The sequence below is a fragment of the Macaca fascicularis genome, chromosome 6, assembly GCF_037993035.2.
Source record: "Macaca fascicularis isolate 582-1 chromosome 6, T2T-MFA8v1.1".
NCBI lineage: Eukaryota > Metazoa > Chordata > Mammalia > Primates > Cercopithecidae > Macaca > Macaca fascicularis.
This window is the reverse complement of record NC_088380.1, coordinates 60,582,902-60,599,564: the sequence shown is the minus strand read 5'-3', so window position 1 is coordinate 60,599,564 and position 16,663 is coordinate 60,582,902. Positions and strand designations below refer to the sequence as shown.

Sequence of the window (16,663 nt, the reverse complement as noted above, 5' to 3'; positions counted from 1 at the left end):
AGTTTTGTCTATTCCAGATTGTCCTATAAATTGAGCCATATAATATGTAGCCTTTTGAGTCTGGTTCTTTCAATGAGCATATTACATTCCCAGTACATCCATGATGTTGTTTGTTTGAATAGTTTATTTTTTTGTATTGTTGAATCCATTGTGTGGATTTACTATAGTTTGCTTATTCATTCACCAGATGAAAGGCATTTTGGTGGATTTGGGTTGTTTCCAGTTTTTAATGATTGCTTCTTGCCTTTTACAAAGTTTTCTCTCAATTTCTTTTTCTTTTTTTTTTTTTTTAAGTTGGAGCCTTGCTCTCACCTAGGATGGAGTGCAGTAGTGCAATCTCATCTCACTGCAACCTCCGCCTCCTGGGTTCAAATGATTCTTGTGCCTCAGCCTCCTGAGTAGCTGGGATTATAGTGCGCACCACCATGCCTGGCTAATTTTTGTGTTTTCAGCAGAGAAGGGATTTTGCCATGTTGGCCACGCTGGTTTCGAATTCCTGACCTCAGGTGATCCACCGGCTTTGGCCTCCCAAAGTACTGGGATTATAGGTGTGAGCCACCGCTCCTGGCCTCAAGTTTTTTTCATCTAGTCTTCACAGCAACATGTGAAATAGATATTATTACTATTTTGCAGATGAGGAAGCTGAGGCTCTGGAAGGGAGTGTTAATGACTTGGCCAATTTCACACAGCTAGTACATGGAAAAGCTAGGATTCCAACAGGTTCTGTGACTATAAAGCCTGTGTTCTTCCCACAGCTCTATGCTACAAAGAAGCAAAGGGGCAAGAGGGTGCATATTTTATGTCATTCTGAGTTTAGAGGAGATAAAAGTCACTAAAAGTAAAATTCACTAGGGGCAGCAGCCCTAACATTTGTTTTGGAAGCCACTCCTCCATGGTCTCTCATGCTCCTACATGTCTTGCTGGACATGCTAAGAATGTGAGATCTTGATGACTCTTTATCTGGGCTTGGAATTGGTTTGCAGCATGCCATTTTACAGGTTGAGGTAATCTGGGACAAAGAGCAACCTTGCTTTTGCTTACTATAAAAGCAGAAGATTCTTCAAGCTAGGCCTTTCTCTCCTCTAACGCAACTCATTACAGGTGCAGGGATCGATTTGGGCTCTCTATGTCACCCCACGAGATTTGGGGGCAAGGCGAATTGATGTAAATATGCCTATTCAGGTTGCTGTGTTGTGATGAAGTCCTTTGTCTGATCCAGGAGTCTTGTGTCTTCTGCTATTAATAGCATCCACAAAACAGTAATAGGCTAACTGATTAGATTGTGGATAGAATAAAATGAAATCCCAGATCCAAAAGTTTATATCTAAAGTATCAGTAGTCTCTGGAAAACTTGGAAAAAGAAGGCGTAAGAGCAATCATAAAATAAGTTAAAAAAGGACAAATACTGGTCTTTAAATTAGTCAACATTTTTGTGATCTAAACTGTTTCTTCAACATTTCACCCTCTGGAAAGGAGCCCTGGTTTTAGGGCTTAAAACTCCAAATTGCCCCTTGCTGTTGCTCTGCTTCACTGCATGTTAAGCTCTAGAAAACTAACTTCTCATGTGTTGGTGGGTACTGTTTCTGTGGGCTTTAGTGTTGCCATGATCAGACATCTTGAGAGGCTGATTGGCTGTGATTCCAGACAGCTTCCCAGTCGGGAAGTTTCGTGCTGAGGTCACTCTGGTTGGTAATTCATGGACTATAACGATACAGAGGTGGAAAGAATATTAGAGCTTCCTCTGTTTAATGTCTTCATTTTATAAGTAACCAGACTTCTGGGGAAGAGTAACTCGACCAAAATTATACTGCAAGTTAATGGCAGGGCAAGAATATCTGGTTCGGAGCGAATCCCATTGTTTAATTCACCACTTTGGTTCAAATCTACTTCTTCTGAACAAGACATAGCAATCATGGGATACTGACTTATATTAACCAAGCTCAAGTTTGGTAGGTAAGCCAGAATCCAATTCAGTTACAATTGGCGGTATGTAGCTATCTAGAATCAGGACCCTTCTCTTTCAGAAGCAAGTCTTCCCAGACTTAACCTTAAGTCATAAATCAAGTGGTTGCTTGGTGGGCACAGAATTGGAATACATTTAAATGCAAATGTCTATTCTCTGGCGACATAACCATATAACTAGATTAGCTATATGGATTTCTCTTGATTTAGTATATTACTAGTTAAGGAACTGAGTTGGAGGTTTAGAATTCACTCATATTATATTTATTGACCACCTACTATGTGCCACGTACCTAGTATATGGCTCTGGACCTACGGATAGTGTCTTCTGGACAACTGCTTTATAAAGATATATTTATTATCCCAATACTCATTTTACTTAGTCATCTACGTACCACCACTTCATTCTCAAAGCAAGAAATGTATACTTTTCAAAGGTTTATATTTTCCCTCTTGATCCTCATCATAAATCTGTACAGTAGATAATAACTATCCTATTTTACAGTTGAGGAACCTGAGACTTAAAGGGGTAGAAAAACATGTTTCAAGTTACACAATTAGCAGGTATCAGGCCTAGGACCTGTATACTTTTTAACTCACATATTGCTTTTTTTTTTTTTTTTTTCCTGAGACGGAGTCTGGCTCTGTCGCCCAGGCTGGAGTGCAGTGGCCGGATCTCAGCTCACTGCAAGCTCCGCCTCCCGGGTTTACGCCATTCTCCTGCCTCAGCCTCCCCAGTAGCTGGGACTACAGGCGCCCGCCACCTCGCCCGTCTAGTTTTTTGTATGTTTTAGTAGAGGCGGGGTTTCACCATGTTAGCCAGGATGGTCTCGATCTCCTGACCTCGTGATCCGCCCGTCTCGGCCTCCCAAAGTGTTGGGATTACAGGCTTGAGGCACCGCGCCCGGCCAACTCACATATTTCTTAAAACTGAGTTTATTACATTCCAAATGTGGCATGTGAAAGTCTTTCTTTTGTAATTCTATATTGCCACTTCCATGATTTGGAAAAGGTTCTAATCTCATCTACAAATTGGTTCAGTGAACAAATTATTGATCACCAACCGAGTGCAAAGCTTATTATGTGCAAAGCACTGAGTCAATCTCTAAAGAGGAAACCAAGATGAAAAACACAAGATCCTTGTATTCTTGGAACTTACAATATAGTGGAGAATGTATATAACACACACACACACACACAATCTGGAAGTAAGCAGACTAGAAGTACAAACAATATGGTATGGGAACAGAGGGAAGATAAAGAAATTCCAACTAGCATGATTTGATTTGAGAAGGCTCTTTGGAAAAGGTAGCTGAAATTTGAGAGTAAGAATTTGCCAGGAAGAGAAAAGAAAAAAGACAATCCAAAAGTAAGGTACCTTCAACAAAGACCTGAAGGCAAGAGAGTACTAGTATCAAGTACATCTGAAGATAGGAGGTGTTGGTGGTGTTGTGGGAGATTATGAGAGAAAGGCAAAGAGAAGTCCTAAAGGGGTTTTATGTGAATTAGAGAACTTAGAACTTAATTCTATGTGTTAAGAAGGTCTTTCAAGGAACTTGGGGCAGGGGAGAAATATGATCAGCTTAAGATAATGCTTATTGGCTTTAATTATTGGATCTCTACTTCTTTGCATAGTGCATGACACTTGCTGGGTGCAAAGACATATGTTAAATGAACCAACTGGAGAAGGAATAGATGAGGGTTATCAGGTTATCGTTATTGTTTAAGAAGAGGGCAGGTGTAATCAACACAGCAGAGGGGAAAATGACTGTCTTTGATAGCTGGATTTGGACATACGGAGAAGGGGAAGAGTTAAGGAAAGCTGACTTTACCTCTGCTCCACCAGGAAGATGGTGATGCTGGCAACAGGACACACAGAGGGAGGAATAGATAGATGGTCTGGCAGAATGAGAATAAGGAAAGATTCTCAATTCTGTTTGGGATTATGTTGCATTTGAAGTTCTGGAAGAATATCTAGTGAAAACTGATTTTCGGGTCTAGAGCATTCATGAACCAGCTTTTCTTTGAGAGGGGATCATTTTCATATGCCTGATTTCATCCATTGTTTTATACAGATTTGAATTAATTTAATTTTAAAATTTTCCTTGCATTGCCTTAAAATGGTGGGGAACTACCTTATTTGGGCAGTTACCCTGTGCAAGAACGACTCTAAGGAGGAAGTGAAAGGAAAAACGCCTTAAAGGAAATAAGTGGTTGGAGGTGATCTTAAGATTTTCATGCAGTGAAGCTGGGCAAACCTTTTCCTCTATCCTTGTTCATTGGGGTATGAATGGAGAAGTAATTTTAAAGGACAGACCCTGTACTGTACTTAGAAATCAGGCAGTAATAGAAAAATATGCATATACACGAACTACTTGTAATTGAAAAAATAATAAGCCATGTAACCAGAGGTGATGTGCTACTTTATTGACCACTCTTCTGATTGAGGCATTTACACTGCTGGAACCTTTGCAATTTAAATTTTTGGAGCCCTGCTGATAGTCTGCATTATAAGGGCTTCATTCGTCCATCCATGCTCTATACTGAGCCACGTTACACCGGGGAGCAGAGAGTTTATCAGTCTTGGACGATGTTTTTCCTTCCCTTTCTTTTTCTCCGTGGCTGACTTCCTAGCGCCACCAGAGTGCGGTTATCCTAAGCTCTCCCCTTCTGCAGTCTAACGCCTGTCCCGCACAGGCTGGAGCTGTAACAGCCCCGAGCTGTAACAGCCCCTACCGGCGTGGCGCTTTACCTCACACTCCCAGCTCGCGCTCCCCAACCCCTGCTGGGCGGGAAACGCGTGCCCCAGGGACCGTTGGAGCAAACTCCTAACCGTCCCTTTGGCCCAGTAGGCGCGCAGGGGCTGCCGGGCGGCGCGCAGAAGCTAAGGGCGGGAGCGGGCGCGGGCGTAGCCCGGAGCCAGCGGGCGGAAGGCGCGGGACCAGCCAGGACCCGGGCGGGAGGAACCGCGGGCCGGAGCGGCGCGCAAACCTGCCGTTGGCGTTGGGGTTGGGGAGCTCTCCTGTTTGCATTGCTCGGAAATTAGTTGAATACAGTGAATTAGAGAAAACAAGTTGAAAAATGATAAGTATAATGAGATCTCATTTGTGGGGGAAGATCCATAGGGCCAGACTCTCTGTGCACGTGCAAATAGATTGAAAAGGGTCTGACGAAGCTAGGGGAAGGAGGAGGTTGGGAGAGCGGACTGAAGGGAGTGTACCTGCTATATTGCACATTCAGTGCATATGCCGCTGAAGCGGGCCCATGTATATGGCATATTTCTGAGATATTTAACATTCTTGATGTTTAGAATGAAAGTGTAATTGAAAAAAAAAAAAAAAAGAGATCGCATTTGGGAAGCTTGAATATCCTCTTGCTTCCCATTGTTAGGGACCTACTCAGATTCTAACAGCACCCGCGACTTTGAGAGTTAAGGGAAGCTTTTCCAAATACTTTCTCTCCCTTCCTCCACTGCTCCACCTCTGCTCGCTCCCGTCGCCTTTCTTTCCTCAAAATCCTTCGAATTGGCCTTTGTCAAGGAGTCTTCCTCACAGCCTTTCTCATTGTCACATCCTTCCTGCAAAACCCATTCTCAAAGAGGAAACATTTTAAAGATAGTAAAGCTACTCTCAGGCACATAAATATTTGAATTAGACATTGTTCCTAAACCATACTTGATAACAATTGAGATAATATGTTTACAGGATATTTCTGTTTTCCCCTACACAGTTTTACCAAAGTGCTTTTTATTAGAATGACCACACGATGTTAATTTTTTTTCATTTTGAAATAATTTCAGGCTTAGAAAAAAGTTTCAAAAATAGTACAAATAATTCCATTATATCCTTCACTCAGCATTCACAAATCTCAACATTTTTCATAACCCTAGTACAGTAATCATAACTAGGAAATCAACATTACTACTACTCTATTAACTAAAGTGCAGATATGGATTAATTCAAATTTCTACAGTTATCTAACCAATGTCTTCTTTTTTCTAGTCCAGGATTCAATTCAGAACCTTGCAATGCATTCAGTTGGCATGTCTTGTTTCTTTTAATCTGTGACAGTTTCTTAGTCTTTCTTTATTCATGACTATGATACTTTTGAAGAGTACTGGCCAATTTAGTGGAATGTCTTTTAATTTGGGTTTGTCTAGTATTTTCTCACTATTAAGCTTATGCATTTTGTGGGACAAGAATATCACAGAAGTGATGTGTCCTTCTCATGAGGCACAATATGTCATCATGTCTCATTAATGGTGATGTTAACTTTGATCACTTGGTTAAGGTGATCCCTGACAGTTTTGGCCAATGAAAAGTTGTGATTTTAATTTTTGTGTTTAATTATAGGGGGAAGTATTCTCATTATACGCAAGGTAATTTTAGTATTCTTGACAGTTATTACTGTAGTATTTGTCAAGTGGCGAGTTTCTATTTGCATCATTCTGATTTTAAATTTAATCTGAATATTCAACTGCATAATAACTTCCTAAAGATACTTGACTAATACTTTTCTAGTTTACACTAAGGGAAAAAAAGGCATTTGGAGGCTGTGTATATGTATGCTGTGGAATTAATGGCTAGAATGGAATTTATAAATGTATTTTTTTTTTTTACAGACAATTGCATTCGAAATGAATAATTCACTATTGTTAGCACTTGTAAGAAACTGGATTCTAAAAATCCCAATTTACATGCATTTATAAGCTTATTAATTGAATTGCTTTTATTCTGTGTTTATACAAAATGGTTAAATGTGAGCTATATTTAAAAATAGAACAAAGATAAAATGTCCTTCATATTATTTCCAATATACTTTGAGTTTTTGTTGACATTTGCAAAACTGATCATTTAAATTAACAATGCATCTGACTCTCATCCAATAATAGGTTACTTCTATTTAGTCTTAATGTTTGCAGAAAGGATTTACCGGAATTTGGAATGAGTACTCCACTGCAAGGAAAATAGACTTCTTGTGGGTGAAACTTAGAGATCTTTTAATCCACTAGTTATTTGACTATCAAACATTTTGATATGTCATTTGAAGATTAAGTTACCCTATGCAGCATTATTCTTGTACATAGAAAACTGGTCTAAGATTGGGTCTTAGTTCTAATGCCACTTTTTCTTGCTTTCAGTATGAAGGAAAGCAGGGGAGTGAGTTTCAGCTTTTTTTTTGGGGGGCGGTCACTGGCCCATGTCAATATCTGGTATCTATGAACTGTTTCACCAGAAAAACACACAAACTCACATTGACTTAAAGCAAAATACAATCCAATGTCAAAAATGGTTGGGGGGTTAGCAAGGGAGGAACAAACTGGCTGCCAGGCTTTCAGAGGCTTCCCAGACGCAGTGTCTCCTCTTGCCATATGGCACAACTCTCTTGGCAGCTCAGATGGGTAGCTAAGGCTGCACAGCCCATCTGGCTGCTTGTCATTTCCCGGCAGACCTCTTCCTCAATCCTCAATATCTTCCTCTCCCCCTTTATCACGGAGTTCCCAGTGTGCTCAGCTTTCTGACCCCTTCACGCCTTATGAGGTCCTGCCTGTCCTGGTTCTTTCACTACCTCTTCACCTCTCTCACCGACCTCCTACTTAGGAACGGGGCTCAGAAGTCCGAGTGAGAGGACCTGACCACTTCCCAATGTATAGAGCAGGGAGAATAATTTATTGCATAAATATGTCAACGCTCTCCGTTTTGATCGGCATAGAAATCTTGCCACGTTTTCTTGCCTGTCTGAAAACGCAGAGCTGACGAACACGCCTCACATCAATAGCTGACACAGCGATTACCAACGGACAGAGGCCAGAGAGCTGTACACCCTCCGATCCTGCAAAGGCAAGGTGTGGTTGGACAAAGAGAAGTGAGAGCCGAGAAACAGGGATTAGGGCCGTTATAAGGAAACATTCTTGTTTCTGAAAATGGAAAGATTGTGAACTTCCAGAACCCGCTTCTTAGCCCGCCAACCCCTCTGCCTCCCACTGCGGTGGCAGCCCCCGGTGCCAGGCCCAGCCGCAGACCCGCCACGGCTCCCGGCAAAGCTTGGCGCCCGGGTGCGCGCCTAGTTCGGAGGCGGTGACTGGGCGGGGCGCAGAGAGGGCCGGCAGGGGCGGGGCCGCGGCGCGCGCCGGGGAATCCCTCCTGGGCTCTGACGTCACCGCGGCGCAGGCCAATAAGAAGGCGGCGAGGGGGATTCCCGCGCCAACTGCCGCGCCACCTGGTTTTTAAATGGTACCCAGGGGAACACCTTGCAGCGGCGGTGGGAGGAGTGGGGGACCTGGAGGGAGGTGGTGAAATAGAATGGTCTTGGGGGACGGGACTCCAGGGGTTTGACGATTAGGCGTCAAGACTGACTTAGACCTGGAAAGAAAACCAGAGGCGGTCGAGGAGAGAGGCCAAACGCCAGGCAGGGCGAAGTCAGCCGGAGATGGAGTGGAAACTGGAGCGCACCGCGCCTCGGAGGGTCCGCACCGAAGAGGAGATGCTGTGGGTGAGTAATGCCCTGTTTTGCATTCTCCCCAAGTCTCTAATGCGGGGTCAAAGGCCCCGTTCGTAATACCTGTTTAGGACCAAGAGGTGGTACCAAACTCTAAGCCCGGTCGTACATTTGAATGAAGTAATTTAGTTATATTCTGAAGGTGCCTAGTTGCCTTAAAAAAAAAAAAAAAAAGTGTAATCTGACAAGCACAGGATCTAGAAAAATTCCACACCTGAAATTATGATTTTGCTAAATAGTTTCTCTCTCAATATATTATCTGTGTTTTCAAAGGAAAGTATCATGCGAGTGCTCTCCAAAGAACTGAAGCAGAAGAAAAGTCAAAGCTCCACCAAGGTGAGTGTCCAGGGCTTGTTCTTGTTCTCTGTTTTAATTCTGATCTTGAACAAACGAATTCTTGGTAAAGAATGTATTCGTAGGAAGTATGAGCTGGTCTGAAAATATGAGAATTTAAGTACAGTATCTTATTACATACTAAAAAAATTTCTTTACGAAACTGAAGATCCCAGAAAAATAATGCAATCATTTGCATCTGAATCGTTCTTTCTAGTTTTTGCCTCCACAGCAAAGGATAAAGCTGGGATGTCAGGTAGGCAGTGTATTGCTAGCGGCTGTTAATACTTTTTTTTTTTTTTTTTGAGACGGAGTCTCGCTCTGTAGCCCAGGCTGGAGTGCAGTGGCCGGATCTCAGCTCACTGCAAGCTCCGCCTCCCGGGTCCACGCCATTCTCCCATCTCAGCCTCCCGAGTAGCTGGGACTCCGCCACCTCCCCCGGCTAGTTTTTTTTGTATTTTTTAGTAGAGACGGGGTTTCACCGTGTTAGCCAAGATGGTCTCGATCTCCTGACCTCGTGATCCACCCGTCTCGGCCTCCCAAAGTGCTGAGATTACAGGCTTGAGCCACGGGGCCCGGCCCCTGTTAATAATTTTAACAGTTGTTTGTTGTACTCCTCTCTGTTGCATTCAGAAGCACGGCCCCCAAAGAAATGGAAATGGTGCCATCTTGTGGACAATGTGGAGAAGTGGCATAAACCACGGTTTTTAACGTGAGCTGTTTAAAGTTGATCCAAAGTATTACCTGTTCTCTTTGAAAGACCAAACCCAAAGGTCTTTAGTGTCTCTTGTAATCAGTGTAAAAGGAAACAAATTTAAACGGTTTTAGAAACATGTTTCATAAACAGCCTTCATCTGCTTCAGATGTCGGTCACCATTTACCATGCTTCTCTCTAGGCTCAATAGTTCATCTTCCTTTGACCTGTACTCATAGATTCTAGTTCCAAATCCATCACCATTTTAATATATTTTTCTAGATCTTATGTAAATGTTTCAGCTAGGCACCGTGGCTCATGCCTATAATCCCAGCACTTTGGGAGGCTGAGGCAGGAGGATCATTTGAGGCCAGGACTTCAAGATGAGCCTGGACAACACAGGGAGACCTTGTCTTTACAAAAAAACTGCAAAAATTAGCTGGGCATGATGACTTGTGCTTGTAGTCCCAGCTACTTGGGAGCCTGAGGCAGGAAGATCGCTTGAGCCTAGGAGTTCAAGGCTGCAGTGAGCTATGATTGCACTACTGCACTCCAGCCTGGAGGACAGAGCCAGACCCTGCCTCTTAAAAAAAAATTTCTGTATTCAAGTGGTAACATCCTAAATTGAATACATAATTGCATTTGCAGAACTCGATTACTAATGTCATTTCTAGTAGGAGGAAACTAATCACATTTAAGCCCTTACATTTCTTAAATACTTTAATGTTGATTTCTTCCCCCCAAACACTGCTGCAGTTTTGTGTCATGCCCAGCTTATGTATTATCACGACTCCTAGATATTTTACCTTCTAATACAGGCAACTAATCTTTTGATCAGTAAATAGAAGTGATTTGAAAAGCTATAGTTAAGTAACTTTTTATTTATTTTTTTGAGACAGAGTCTTGCTTTGTTGCCCAGGTTGGAGTGCAGTGGTGCAATCTCGGCTCACTGCAAACTCCGGCTTCCGGGCTCAAGTGATTCTCATGCCTCAGACTCCTGAGTAGCTGGGATTACAGGCAGCACCATCATGCCGGGCTAATTTTTGTATTTTTAGTAGAGACAGGGTTTCACCATGTTGGCCAGGCTGGTCTCGAACTTGTGACCTCAGGGGATTAGCCAACCTCGGCCTCCCAAAGTGCTGGGATTACAAGCGTAAGCTGTCTACAGTTAAGGAACTTTTAAAATTCATTTGTACTGCAGTAACATATCTTCATTATCCAAGCATTTAATTTGGAAAACCTAAGTGTGAGTATTCTGAACATTTTAAAGTTTTTGTTTACCTTTTATGTTTTTGACTAGATTCAAGCAAATATTGATTTTATTTCTTATAGTCCTGAAGTAATACATTTTGTCTATAAGTTTTCTTTAATGTGACTGACTATTAAGATTAGAGTTCTGCCACTGTGTTCATGTTACAAATTTAGCCTCGGTGACTTTCTGGGCCACGAGAATCAGCAGTGACCTGAATCAGGTAGGCAGTGTATTGTTAGCTGGCTGCTTGAGTCAAGTCAGCAGCCACAACTACCCTGCCACTTGCTTCTGGATAAATTCTTCTTGTCAATGAAGTGCTCTGGCTACCTGTGTGTGATGAGCTGGCAGTGTATTGTTAGCTGGTTGAATATGTGAATGGCATCAGCTAACATGCAACTGCTGTCTTATTGCATATACAATGAAAACCAGAGTGTAACTGAATCTGTAATTAGTGTGTGTTTACGTGTATTTTCTGCTATGAAGCAAGGCACTATTTACCATAATATATTATTGCCATTAACTTACAATACAGTAATACTTATAATACAATGGACAGTTTTATAATGGTAAGGAAAGTACTACAATTACTTAAATTTTTTTCCTTTTAAGAAAAATTTACTTATGCCTGCTTTTCCATAACTAAAAGTTTTTAAGAAATATTTTTGGAGTCTTTGGAGTCTTTCGGAGTAGACAGTGTTTAAGTATTTGTGAAATTATATATTTTTACATGTAAGGTTTAGAATGTAATAACAATGTGGAATGGACCTACAATGTGTCCCCAGATTTTCAGTGAAGTCTTTGGGATTCTTTCTGCATCATTAGTTTCTGAATACAGCATTAGAATCGGTTTCCAAAACCGTGACTGTGTGTACCAGCTGGAGGGAAAGTTGAGGTAATTTTCCAGATGAGTCAGTCAACTAAAACATTTTTCACTTGAAATATCAAGAATATTGGGGATTTTTTTTGGATGGGGAATGGTTTAATTTTTTTTGGAAGATTTACCTCAATCCTTTCACTTCATTTTCTGTAAAAACACAGGTTCATGAAATATTTGGAAGGGAGCAAGAGATTTAACTTGTGAAGTGGGAAGAACTGATCATACATTATGACTTTAAATATTTTCTCATTCCCTGAGAGGCATTTTGGCCCATGAAGCAGTACAGATATGTGCTGGCTTCCAGACATGCAGTATTCTTGTGTGGACATTTGTAGCCAGTTAGTGGAACTGACTTTGGTGGTGCCATCAGTTAGTTAAGCCATAGATGAGATATAAGAAATATTTCACATTCTCTACTGTACTGGATTGTAAGTTATTGGTAAAATGATTTTTATGCTTTCCTTATTTAAATATAAACATATTTCTAGAACATGGGTTAAATAGATATCTCTAGTTTGATTCTTATGCATTTTACTACTTTCAAATCACATTCTCTTTTTGTTGTTGCCCAGTGTTATTCACTTTCAGGAGATTTATGTTTAAGTATATCTTCCATGTAAAAATTGTTTTCATCTTGTCTCTTTTTAAGGTTAAATTTCAACATGTTATTTTCTATACAGAGTCACTGACCTGGTGATAAAAATAAAACCTACTAAATTTAGAAGTCTTGGCTTTTGTGTTTTAGTTTTTTAAAATTAAACAGCAAGACATAAAATGCCAACTTTATTTTATTTTAGATCAAGGGGTACACGTGCAGGTTTGTTACGTGAATATATTGGGTGATGCTGGGGTTTGGGCTTCTAGTGAACCTGTCTCCCAAATAATGATCATTGTACCCAATAGGTAGTTTTTCGGTCCTTGTGTTCCTTTCTTCCTACCCCTTCTGGAGTCCCCAGTGTCTACTGTTTCCATCTTCATGTCCATGTGTACCCATTGTTTAGCTCCCACTTAGAAGTGAGAATATGCCATAATTGATTTTCTGTTTCTGAAAATGACAACTTAAATTTAAAAAAAATTTTCTTTTTTAGAACTGTTGATTCTGTAGGGAAACCAACTTTATGTTCAATAAACAGAAGACATTTAAAGTTGTGGTTTAGTCTCATATTATTGAGATGATGAGAAAAGAGGGAAGGAATGGAATGAAATAAAAATATGTTAAAGAAATAAAAAATACGTTAAAGAGATGAATGGGTTAGGAGGCAAGTGAAGATACAAATTAAAAGAGAAAATGTTTCCATAGGTGGGAGAGGGAAAGAAAGGGATACACACTGGGATATCAAGGGTCAAACAGAGGGAAAAGGGATTGGAAAAAGAGGAGGGAGGCTCTGCTGATGGCCAAGTATTTTCTCCCAGGTGTTTTCTCTTGGGGCAGTCTCTTGGCTGTTCACTGGTACTGGGAATGTCACTACCTCCCATCGCTGCCCTCTGAACCTCTCACTATTATAGTGATAGCCTCCTTCTTTCTCTCTCTCTGCTGCGTTTTATTTCCCTGCAAAGACACTATGCTGCTCTGCAAGAGACATACTTAACAGTTCAGCTGGAGGAGGGGAAGGGAAGAGTGGGAAGGAGTGTGATGGATTAGTTTCTAGGCATAACAATTATTAGAATTTTATTCTATGGGAAAGATAAAATCAAGCAGAGGACTAAATATAGACAGAGTGTCCTCATATCAGCTCCACCCAAACATGTCATTTTTCTTTCAAAGGAACACCACAAATAAATGTGGTGCAATCATGGCTCACTGCAGCCTCTACCTCCTGGGCTTAAGCAATCCTCTCACCTCAGCCTCCTGAGGAGATGGAACCACAGGTATGTGCTACCATATCTGGCTAATTAAAATTTTTTTTTTTTTTTTTTGCAGAGACAGGGTCGCTCTGTTGCCCAGGCTGGAGTTTAGTGGAGCCATCTCGGCTCACTGCAGCCTTGATCTCTTTGGGCTCAAGCAATCCTTCCACCTCAGCCTCCTATGTAGCTGGGACCTGAGGCATGTGCCACCACACCCAGCTAATTTTTTGATTTTTTTGTGGAGATGGGGTTTTGCCATGTTGCCCCAGGCTTGTCTCTAACTCCTGGGTTCAAGTGATCCTCCCTCCTCAGCTGCTTAAAGTGCTGGTATTACAGGCCTGTGCCATTATGCCCATCCCCAATTGTCATATTTTTAGAAATTTTGCATCCTAGTTACTAAACCATTGGTAGATTGAAATTGGCCATGAGGGAGCATGAGCATTTACACTGAACTGGCAAACGCTGTATGTCAGGATTCCTCCTCCAGAGTCTGCTATTAAACATGTACCAGCCACCATTATATATATGCTACATACACTGCAGTTATTAAGAATTATACGTATGTACATGTATACATACTATTGATACAGTGTAATTGTTAAACATTTAAAAAAATGAAATACAACTTTCAGGGCACATTTCAGGTAAATTCATATTTATTCCAGTCTCTAACACTCTGTTGTTCCGTCTGCTGTAAGATGATCAGGAGTTAGTATGAAGTATTCTTCTCTACGCACCAAAGAAAACAAACAAAGCAAACTTCAAGTCAGTGAATTAGTTACCACAGTTAAAATGCATTTGATTTTGTCCTTTTCCTTTTTCACAAGGACAACAGCTGAATACTCTTTTATGTGATGCATGATCTTTTTCTTTTTCTCTTTTTTTTTTTTTTTGAGACAGAGTCTTTGAGATGGGGTCTTGCTCTGTCACCCAGGTTGGAGTGCAGTGGTGTGATCTTGGCTCATTGCAACCTCAGCCTCCTGTTTTCAAGTGATTCTTCTGCCTCAGCCTCCCAAGTAGCTGGGATTACAGGCACATGCCACCATGCCCAGCTAATTTTTGTATCTTTTACAAAAAATACAAATACAAAGATGGTCACCATGTTGGCCAGGATGGTCTCGAACTCCTGACCTCAAGTGATCCGCCTGCCTCGGCCTCCCTAAGTGCTGGGATTACAGGCGTGAGTCACTGCGCCTGGCTCTGATGTTGATATTTTTCTGTTACAGTCCTTAGCCCAGGCATCCTGTAGCACTCCATGTCCCAGACTTTTTGATGCAGAAACAAGACTGAAGGAAGATTGTCCAATATAGGAAAGATTCAACTTTTCCTCTGTGTGTTTGTCCACTGGTATTCCTATGAGGCATTCGAGTTACAGGTAGCAGCACCTTAGCAAATGACTCCAATCCCTCTCTCAGCACACATAACCTAAGTGTTACGGAACCCCGAAGGGACACCTGAATGTCCTTTCTTTCAAGGCAATACGTATGACATGCTTTCAAATCTCCGCCTGCCTACTCTGCTTACCTAAAGGGCAAGGGGAGAAAATCCAGCACTGACATAGAATCTGTAGGTTGAATAAGGCAACCAAGATTAGAGATGTAAGTGAAGAAACCCACTTTATCTGGCTTTGAAGAGAACTAGTGACTTACGGCAGGATGTTCATCTGTATCATGTTGACTGGGACAGTTCTGGTTGTTCCCAGTGCAGCTCCATTATCATCCATCTGGCAGTGGGGAGTCTCTGCTGCCCATGTGGTGCTGGCATACGCAGTTCTGCTCAGGCCCCTAACGTGAACGCATAAAACACCCCTGCAGTGCCACAGCACTGCTATGAGCTCATGGAAGGCGTATGTGGGGATACAAGGCAAGAGTTCTCTGGCAGCAACACTTGGAGGGGCCGCCTGAACAAAAGTTTTCTTAGAGGCTCATAATTCAAATTGCTAATAGGCTCTTGGGGCAAAATTGCAAAGGACAGATAGACTTGTTGGGTGGCTTCTGTTTTTGTTCCAGCAATCCAGGTTAATTCTGATTTCCTTCCTGGTCACTTAAAACACCTTGCTAAGTGTGTTAATTGACTTTTAAAGTTGCAAAGGGCTTTTTTATTCCATTCAACCCCTGTTCAATTTACAGGTGAGGAAACTGAAATAAGGTACTTAAGTGACTTGCCTAAAGTCACGCAGCTGGCGAGCGGTAGGAGCAGGCTTGCTGACACACTCATCTGGCATTCGTGAGGCTATCCCTACAAATCCTCTTGACTTCTGGTAGAAACTCCACCTCCACCTCCACCAAATATCTTTCTAAATACCTTCATAGCTGGGTGGCTGGATATGTACTTTGAAGCAGAAGATGCTTCATGAAGTATTTTTGGTTTATCTAAGAACTTTGGTCCAAATACATATACAGAACTATTTACTGAGGTAGCATTACTGAATTCGCCATAAGAAACATCTTCACTTTCATCCATTAGGTCAGGATTTGGGAGTCAAGTCACAGACTACTTAAATCGGGTCTTTTTCTTCTTAGAAAACTTTATATGACTATTTTTACATTTTTGGACATCTTCCTATTTATTTTATGCAGTGAATGTGTATTTCATGAGGCAATAATCAACCTTCACCAACTTGGCAGTTTGCTTTGTTAGCCAATTATAAGGCTAACAAAATATAAAGGCCATGACTTTGGGAGAAGAAGTGCCTTGTGACTCTACTAAGAGGTTCAGTGACTGCTGATCTACACTTTAGGACTTATATGATCACCCCATTTTTACACTAGAGTTTAGGCTGTTTGGAGTTGGTTTTTACTATTTCAGCCATCAGAATGATGCAGCATTGAATTCCTTCCAAGTGGCTAATCTAGAATGAATACATTAGCAACCCAAATCAACCTATAAGGAATCAAGCTAAATGATCTTGTACTCATGTCCTTTTTTCTACACTTGGGATTTTCACGCAAGAATAAAGACTGACTTATTTGGTAATATTATGATTACAGAATTTGAGTTGCTTCTAAAAAATAATGCAGAGAGAAATACTGAAAATGAAGACTTTTTCAAATGTTATAATATGGCCATTTATAAATGACTATTTATATATGTCAGTTGCATACATAGTGACAGTTATAGTAAAACACTAGGAACCTACACTTAAAGAGAAAAAGCAAACAAAATCCTGTACATAAAATAAACACACATATATAAGGATTTG

The 16,663-nt window shown here is 41.2% G+C and overlaps 1 protein-coding gene across 3 annotated transcripts in view; it reads left to right on the top strand.

The window, feature by feature from the left end:
- Nucleotides 1-8,216: 8,216 nt before the first annotated feature.
- The window catches only part of CDC20B (cell division cycle 20B), a 59,226-nt gene continuing 50,779 nt past the window's right edge, over nt 8,217-16,663 (top strand). For all 3 annotated transcript variants that reach the window (XM_045393714.2, XM_005556897.4, XM_045393712.2), the window contains exons 1-2: nt 8,217-8,454; nt 8,734-8,796. In XM_045393714.2, coding sequence (XP_045249649.2) covers nt 8,392-8,454; nt 8,734-8,796 — 126 coding nt within the window. In that variant the 5' untranslated portion in view covers nt 8,217-8,391. The remainder of the gene's footprint in view (nt 8,455-8,733; nt 8,797-16,663) is intronic.